The sequence below is a fragment of the Diabrotica virgifera genome, chromosome 7 (genome assembly GCF_917563875.1).
Source record: "Diabrotica virgifera virgifera chromosome 7, PGI_DIABVI_V3a".
Taxonomy (NCBI): Eukaryota; Metazoa; Arthropoda; class Insecta; order Coleoptera; family Chrysomelidae; genus Diabrotica; species Diabrotica virgifera.
In genome coordinates this window covers 94,685,306-94,693,775 of record NC_065449.1, presented here as the reverse complement: position 1 = coordinate 94,693,775, position 8,470 = coordinate 94,685,306, and the positions used below count along the sequence as shown (strand labels likewise).

Below are 8,470 nucleotides of genomic sequence, written 5' to 3'. Positions count from 1 at the left end.
TTTGTTTATAATTTGTTTTTTTAATAACGTCGCGGGGATTAAGTATTTTGAAATGCCGTTTCGATTATTGGGTTCCTGGGATTTTTTTACTAATTAACAAAATTTTTTTGTCGCTTTTTCTTCTTGGAGTTATATTACTACGGGCCCTTTTAGGGTTAATTTTATTAAGAATGTCGAATCTCTGAGTTGTAGATTCTAGACCTAAAAATATTAAGATTTAACTAAAATCTTTTAAATAAAATGTGGCTACTTACTGAGTTACAGGGTGTTTTATTTAAAAATTTTAAAAATATTGTTATCAAGTTCTTTAAAACTATTTGACGTATCCTTATCATACTTGGCAGAAAGTGTGGCTATTATACACCCTATTAAATTGTGATTAATAAACGTTTCTAGCTAGTGCCAGAGACGTACGACAGGGGATAGTGAATGATTGACCCTTCCCAAATTCTACGCCACTGAGTGAATTACTATTGTAGCGAAATTTTTCGATTCTCCAATACTTTGTATGTAAATAACTTTATTGGTATTGATAAAGTCATCAGTTTGACAGATATTGGAAGTTTAAAATGAATGAATGAATCAAAATAACTATGCCGTTTCATTTTTAACGTCCAATATCTCGAAAACTGATGACTTAATCATTAGCAGTAAAGAGTATATTATTTACATAGAAAGTATTGGAAAATCGAAAAATTTCGCTAAAATAGTAATTCCCTCAGTGGCGTAGAATTTGGGAAGGGTCAACCATTAACTGGCCCCTGTCGTACGCCTCTGGTGGTAGCTAAAAACTTTTATTTATCACAATTTAGTAGACTGTATAGTACCCACACTTTCTGTAAAGTATGATAAGGATACGTCAAATAGTTTGAAAGTACTTGGTGAAAATATTTTTTTTATTTTTAAATAAAACACCCTGTAACTCAGTAAGTAGCCACATTTTATTTAAGTGATTTTAGACCAATCTTGATATTTTTAGGTCTAGAATCTACAACTTAGAGATTCGACATTCTTAATGAAACTTAACCCAAAAAGGGCCCGTAGTAATACAATGCCAAGAAAAAAAAGAAGAGGAAAAAAATACAAAAAATTTGTTAATTAGTGAAAAGTTCCCAGGAACCCAATTATCCAAACGGCATTTTAAAATAGTTAATCACCGCGACGTAATTAAAACAACAAATTATAAACAAATTTGAATTATTTTCAAATGCAATTTTAGGGGGCAGTTTAATTGAAATTTAAATTTATCAATACATTTATCGAAAATATACATAAAAATAATAAGATTTAATACAGGTGAATATTTCTTTGGCAACAACCGCGTTTTTGCAAATGAAAATATAGTAACATTTAATAAACAAATTCAATATCTCAAAAAATATTAAATATTTTTTGACCAATTTTTTTTGCTTAATACTGGTAACATATCCCAACTTATTCTGTAAAATAAGATATTTTATAGTGCTTATTTAAAACGCTAAAAATCATTTTTTGCAAATTTGTTTTTAAAGTTTTATATACAATTATTTAAATAAATAGGGGGTCAAATTTAATTTAGTAAGTCTTATGTGAAATATTTACCCTTCAACTTTGCAGAAAAAAATCCCATAGACCTTCATTAATAAGTGAATTACCTCAGCAGTTAAAAAAGTATTTTTTTTTGCAAAAATGACCCCTTTTTAATTATTTAAACAATGATCCTTGTATGATTTGGATACTTTCTTGAAAATATCTTTTGTACCCACCTAAACTTTGATATAAAATTTGTTTCAACCTGTACGAATTTACATTTTGATTTACATGTAGTATAATTTTATTTTACTAGATTATTTAAGGCAAAATCCTGAAACGGGTCGATTTTTATATTTAAATTATAATTTTTCGACATATAGTGACGTCATCCATCCGGACGTGATGACGTAATCGATTATTTTACGAGAATAGGGGTCGCGTACTGTCTCATTTGAAAGGATATTTTTTAATTCTCTATTGAGTAATATAAAGATTAACATAATTATTTATACAGGGTGTCCAAAAATATTGTTTTTGAATTAAATTAATTTACACAAAAAGAAGAATGAATGTAATTTATTTAATTTAAAATTCATTTTGCTCTTGTCAGAAAACAGAACTTATTTGACAAACAAACATTACATAAATTCAATGTTCATACTGCCAAGAGGAGGTGGGTGGCATCTTGTGCATTGAATTTAAGTGAAAATCAATGTTTATTTATCAAATAAACATTTTTTCTGTTTTCTGAGAGCAGTAAAATGTTTGAATTAAATAAATTACATATATACATTCTTCTTTTTGTGTCAATTAATTTAATTCAAAAACAATTGTTTTTGGACACCCCTTATAAATAATGATGTTAATGTTTATATAACATAACCTTTCAAATGAGCTAGCACACGACTCCTATTCTCATTTAAAAAAAATCAACGATTACGTCATCACGCCCAAATGAATGACGTCACTAGTAAAATATACATGTTAAAAAATCATAAAATTTAAAAATAAAAATCGACCTTTTTCAGGATTTTTCCTTAAAGTCACCGGCTTACGAAATAACGAATTTATTTCTTTCATTTGCACCATACTGCATAAACTTACATGTGGTGTCTGCCCAAAAACGTACATTGGTCAAACTGGTAGAACCAGAAGTGAAGTGTTACGGATAAACTTACAATATGATAAACGTTTAGCAAAAGATTAACAAAAGCTGTAAGTCCCTCTATTTATAAGGTACTATTGCGTAGTTTCTCGTATCCTATAATCTGCAGAATCCAGTGGCGTAACTTGCTCAACTTATTCATTTAAAGACTATAAAGTGGACATGCATAGTAAAAATAGATCACTTGAGAAAGGCACTCTGCCGAAACAGCTCTAATGATAATAAATTGTAATAAATTTTGTAGAAGTGTAGAAAACAAAAGTTATCAGTGTTTTATTGGTAGATATAATTTTTGATTCAAGATATAATATAAAATAAAAGTATCTTCTAAATGCAATGTAAAATTCTGATAAGTTCAAAAAGTAAAAAAAAAATAATTTTAAACACAAGTTACAAAGATCGTCTTACCTAAAAGGCAAATCTTTTTCTATACACATTTCTATTGCTGGTTTATAAAATTCCAAAAGCGTATGTAGAAGGGCCATTGTATTTAAAAGATAATTGACCACTGAATAAATCCAAGTCAAGTCGAATACTGGTGGACGTGGACCTATAGCTATTGGGACAACTACTGCACCCTCACTGAAGCCACAGACGTGTCCTCCTATCATTTCCATAACCTAAAAAAATATAATGTCTTTATGTAAGAATGTCTGTCTGTAAAAAATATAATGTCTGTATGTTTACGATTTCTTATAGCATCGTAAGATCTTTCGGTGGAAATCAATGAATGAGCGTTACAGAGACATAAGACTATATCTGTACCGTACTTATACTCGGCTATTGGCGAAATCGCTCCACCTGTGGATTCCAATTCACAGCAGCATATCCACTTTTAATTTTAAACTGCTCCATTAGGAAAATTTAAAAAATGACACGTGCCACTAATCTTAAATCTTGTATACTATTCACATCGAAGTGAGTCCACCACCCCCTTAGCCCTCGAGCTGGTAACTACTCACCATGCACAAATAATAATGAGTTTCAAGAGACCTTTTTTGCTCAGAATGGTCCAAAAAAACCTAAAAAAAATTCAACCTCCCGTATCACGGAAAAGAAGCTTTTGCGGACATATGTTTATAAAGCAAACGGCCATTAATTTTTCATGCAGAATTACTCCTGCTGTGATATAGATATTAGGTCTGGATCCCGCGTATGAAAAAAAGTTGATTAATAGCAAGCTGAAAATTTGTTAATAGCTTAAGGGTGTTTAGTCGGACAAACTTTGATATATAGGAACACTGGAACAGGGAAAGTTTTAATTCTGGAACAGGTTAAAAATTTGGAACGGTCAGACCACGAAAACGTCACATGTATTTTGTCCGACAGAACTTCCAATTGATTTGTTACCCTTTCATTAAACTCTCATGCAAAAATCAGGCTGCTATTTATCATCAAATGGGAATTATAATGAGTGGAACACGTAGAATATGTCAAATGACAGGGATTATGCCAGGTGATAAATAGCAGTCTGATTTTTGCATGAGAGTTTAATGAAAGCATAACAAATCAATTGGAAGTTCTGTCGGGCAAAATACATGTGACGTTTTCGTGGTCTGACCGTTCCAAATTTTTAACCTGTTCCACAATTAAAACTTCCCCTGTTCCCATATATCAAAGTTTGTCCGACTAGACACCCTTAGGCTATTAACAAATTTTCAGCTTGCTATTAATCAACTTTTTTTCATACGCGGGATCCAGACCTATTATTTTTTTCATGCAGAATTACCCTTTAAAGTTTGTCACACTTATTTAGAAACACCCTGTATTGATGAAGACCATGTCTAGTTGTTAAAGTACCTTGTAACTCGAAAACGATCAACTGAGAAAAATTACAAGAGACCTTTTTTGTTCAGAATGGTCCAAAAAAACCTAAAAAAAAATCAACATCCCGTATCACGGAAAAGAAGCTTTTGCGGACATAATGTTTATAAAGCAAACGGCCATTATTTTTTTCATGCAGAATTACCCCTTAAAGTTTGTCACACTTATTTAGAAACACCCTGTATTGATGAAGACCATGTCTAGTTGTTAAAGTACCTTATAACTCGAAAACGATCAACTGAGAAAAATTACAAGAGACCTTTTTTGTTCAGAATGGTCCAAAAAAACCTTAAAAAAATTCAACGTCCCGTATCTCGGAAAAGAAGCTTTTGTGGACATATTTTTATAAAGCAAACGGCCATTATTTTTTTCATGCAGAATTACCCCTTAAAGTTTGTCACACTTATTTAGAAACACCCTCTATTGATGAAGAACACGGCTAGTTGTTAAAGTACCTACCTTTTTTATTATTCAACATAAGCGAATAAGTCAAAAAACAAAATGTTAAGAAAACCTGAGGATATAGTTGGGTTTTAATTTCAGTATTTTATAAATGCTAGAATATTCCACAGGGTGTGCTGAACTTTGAGAAAAAAACATAGTTTGATTGGTACACCCGGTATACAATGACAATTTACCATTCTAGCAACAATATTATTACAGCGATATTGTTAAAGAATAAGGCTATAATATAATATTAAAACATCACTTAAATCGGACAACAGGTTTAGGAAATTCGAGACATCAAAAATGGCCCATTTGGCGGGGTGCCCGTTTTTCGTGCCGGTGAGTGTAGTTCGTTGAAATCAGATTGTTAAGCAATAAGAACGATTGGCTCTTATTTATAATAAAAATGCTCGTATCTGTAGTATTAAGGTGATACAGTAGCGATCAACAGGTAGCCAAAACGCGTTCCAAGATTGCGGCTGTAATTTTGAATATTTTTTCGAGATATTTGGCACACGTATTCGTAATATAATAAAGAATGGCGGTATAGAACCCAATTTGAAAAATATATTAATATGTGGAAATTACTCTGTAATTAAATACAAAATTAAAAAAACGAGCCTGTACCGCCATTAAGAAGAAAAAAATACACTTTCTTCAAATAAACTTTTTTATCCGATGCCTAGATTTTGTGTCATTTTGGAACTACTAATCAAATAAAAAATTTTAGTAGTTCCAAAATGACACAAAATCTAGGCATCGGATAAAAAAGTTTATTTGAAGAAAGTGTATTTTTTTGTTTTTCTTAATGGCGGTACAGGCTCGTTTTTTTAATATTGTATTTAATTACAGAGTAATTTCCACATATTAATATATTTTTCAAATTGGGCTCTGTACCGCCATTCTTTATTATATTACGAATACGTGTGCCAAATATCTCGAAAAAATATTCAAAATTACAGCCGCAATCTTGGAACGCGTTTTCGCTACCTGTTGATCGCTACTGTTTCCTCTTAAGTGATTTTACATCTTTATTGAGGAAGACAACAAAATACACCATATATGGTGTGACTCACCTAGGAGTAATAGCGAATGAAATAAAGCATATAAAATACCAAGATTCGTTAAAATAGTAAACTTTTCTATAAACACTGACTAAATCTGTATACTTTTAGCTCTGTCTGAATCAGATTGTCAATTGTACAGTTCAAAATAAATGACAAATAAATACCTAAAGATTCGCATACGTACCAGTAATATTTGATTGATCGATTCTTCTATTTCCTTGAACCTAAAATCCAGCTGAGATGTGCTGTCGAAATACAAAGATGTCAAAGTATTCACAAAATCAAGATTCGTTTCTTTATATAACAACGCTAATGTGTTCACTATTGGTAAATTTATTAGTTTTTTCTGTAATAATTGTTCGTATCCATAATCCTTTGGCATATATTCGGACTAAAAATAATTTAAATTACATTAAACATTGGTTCTATTTTTATGGTTAAGTTAAATTAATGGAAAAATCAATTACAAAGACAGCAGAACTAGATGATTAGTAATTTAGAAAACGTCACAGTTGACAGTTTTTAATTTTTGCTAAAAAAACCTCATCAAACCTAATTTAGTGTGAAAACAGTTGTTAATTCTTGTTAATTTTTTATTTATCGTTGATAAGAAGTCGAGGTCCGCTGGGATGAACAGCCTCGGCTTCTTTTCGCAGTGAATATCTGTTGTGAATTTTGTTGTGTTTGACATTTGATTTTTTGGAAGAAAACTTAAAATAGACAAATCTGTGATTATCGTTCGAGGTGAACGGACGACTCATCCAAAGGGTAAGGGCCAAAACTATCTATATTTCCCTGTTAATTTCTAATTTGCATCGACTGGCATAGATTTTAAATTCGTCAATCTGCCGCATAAGATGGAGGAAGAAGTTCCTCCCGATCCTCCTCCACCACCTGACCCTCCTAATAAAATCAACCAACATGAATGTCAATCTCAACCTCCAATTATTCAGAAAAATCTTAAAGGAAAAAAACAAATACTATTTTCGGAGACCGACATAGGTCCTTATGAAGTATTTGTACAGGGTCAGGATAAAAATATTGGAGATTACCACGTGTTAAGTATAGCTAAATCTATTTCTGTTTTAAAAATTAAAGACATCACGAAAATCAGTAGAAAAGGTAAAAACAGGATAGGGGTATTATTTGCCACTAGAAAAGCAGCCAACGATTTCGTTGTGAGGAAAGATTGGGAAGCCCTAGAGTATGACGTGTTCATTCCATTTCATCAGATTTCTTGTAGGGGTATAGTAAGGGGAGTTAACAAAAGATTCACAGAGGAAGAAATAAAGGAGGCATCAGAAACCAACTTGGCTTTATGTAAGATATTAAGTGTAAAGCGAATGAACCGGAGAGTACAAGTGGATTCAAAGGTTGAATTTGTCTCCACGGGAACTATTAGCATAACTTTTTCAGGAAAAACTATTCCTAAAGAAATTTCCATATATCAACTACCAATGAGGGTCACACCATTCATCAGCCCTGTTCTTCAATGTGGAAATTGCTTACTTTATGGCCATTCTACGAACCAATGTAGAGGAAAAAAGAAATGTGCTAGATGCGGAACTTCTCATGAGGATTCTTCATCTAATACGTGTACAAAATATTGCATTTTCTGCAAATCTTCTGACCATGAATCAAATAGTCGTAATTGTAGAGAGAGAGTCAGACAAAAAGATATTAAGGATCTAATGTCCTTTTCTAATCTATCTTTCTATGAGGCAAGTCAGCAGGTTCCTAGGATCCATAATATTTCATCTTTAAACATAAACGATTTCCCCCCCTTACATAGCGATCAGAATAATTCTAATGGCATCTTACCACAGGAGAGGAGGTCTGCAGCCTCAGCTCAATATTCAAAACCTTTTAGTCAAGTCACTCAATCTCCACCAAAAAGAAGAAGACCTTCAATACAAGAAAATACAGGTTATGATAAAATCTCCCACCAAAGACTACTTATTAATCCATCAGGTAGAAGAATAAATGAGCCTTCGACTTCAAAATTCAATCCTGCTCACTCTGATTCTCAAATCACTAACTCACAATCTTTATCCCAACTTCATTTGGATTTCAATCAGGCCATGTCTATGCTGAACCAATCTCACAGGGAGCTCGTCATGACCTTCATTGGGGACTTAATAAACTCAAAATCATACTCCATTCCTTACAATATGGCAGATCTAAAGACTAGCATAAACAAAAGTGTATCACCTTTCAATACAAATGTAAACCAGGGTCGGAGGGGAATAGAGGATCTCGAGCCTGAGGATTCGAGATCTTTTGACTCCTTGGTCTAGCAAACATACTCTTTATAATGAATCCTAACACTCCGATAACTATTATTCAGTGGAATATACGTTCGTATAACACTAATTCTGACAATCTAAAAATCCTTATAAAAAACCTTAACCCAGATATAATCCTTATTAGCGAATCTTGGCTCTCAAACCAACAT

General features: G+C 32.1%; 1 protein-coding gene across 1 annotated transcript in view; it reads right to left on the bottom strand.

Moving 5' to 3' along the window:
- Positions 1–8,470, bottom strand: part of LOC114327499 (activating signal cointegrator 1 complex subunit 2) — a 125,740-nt gene that overhangs the window by 56,711 nt on the left and 60,559 nt on the right. Inside the window, exons 5-6 of the mRNA XM_050655736.1 lie at positions 6,200–6,406; positions 3,086–3,297 (exon numbers count right to left, since the gene is read on the bottom strand). Of these exons, the coding sequence (XP_050511693.1) occupies positions 3,086–3,297; positions 6,200–6,406 (419 nt within the window). The remainder of the gene's footprint in view (positions 1–3,085; positions 3,298–6,199; positions 6,407–8,470) is intronic.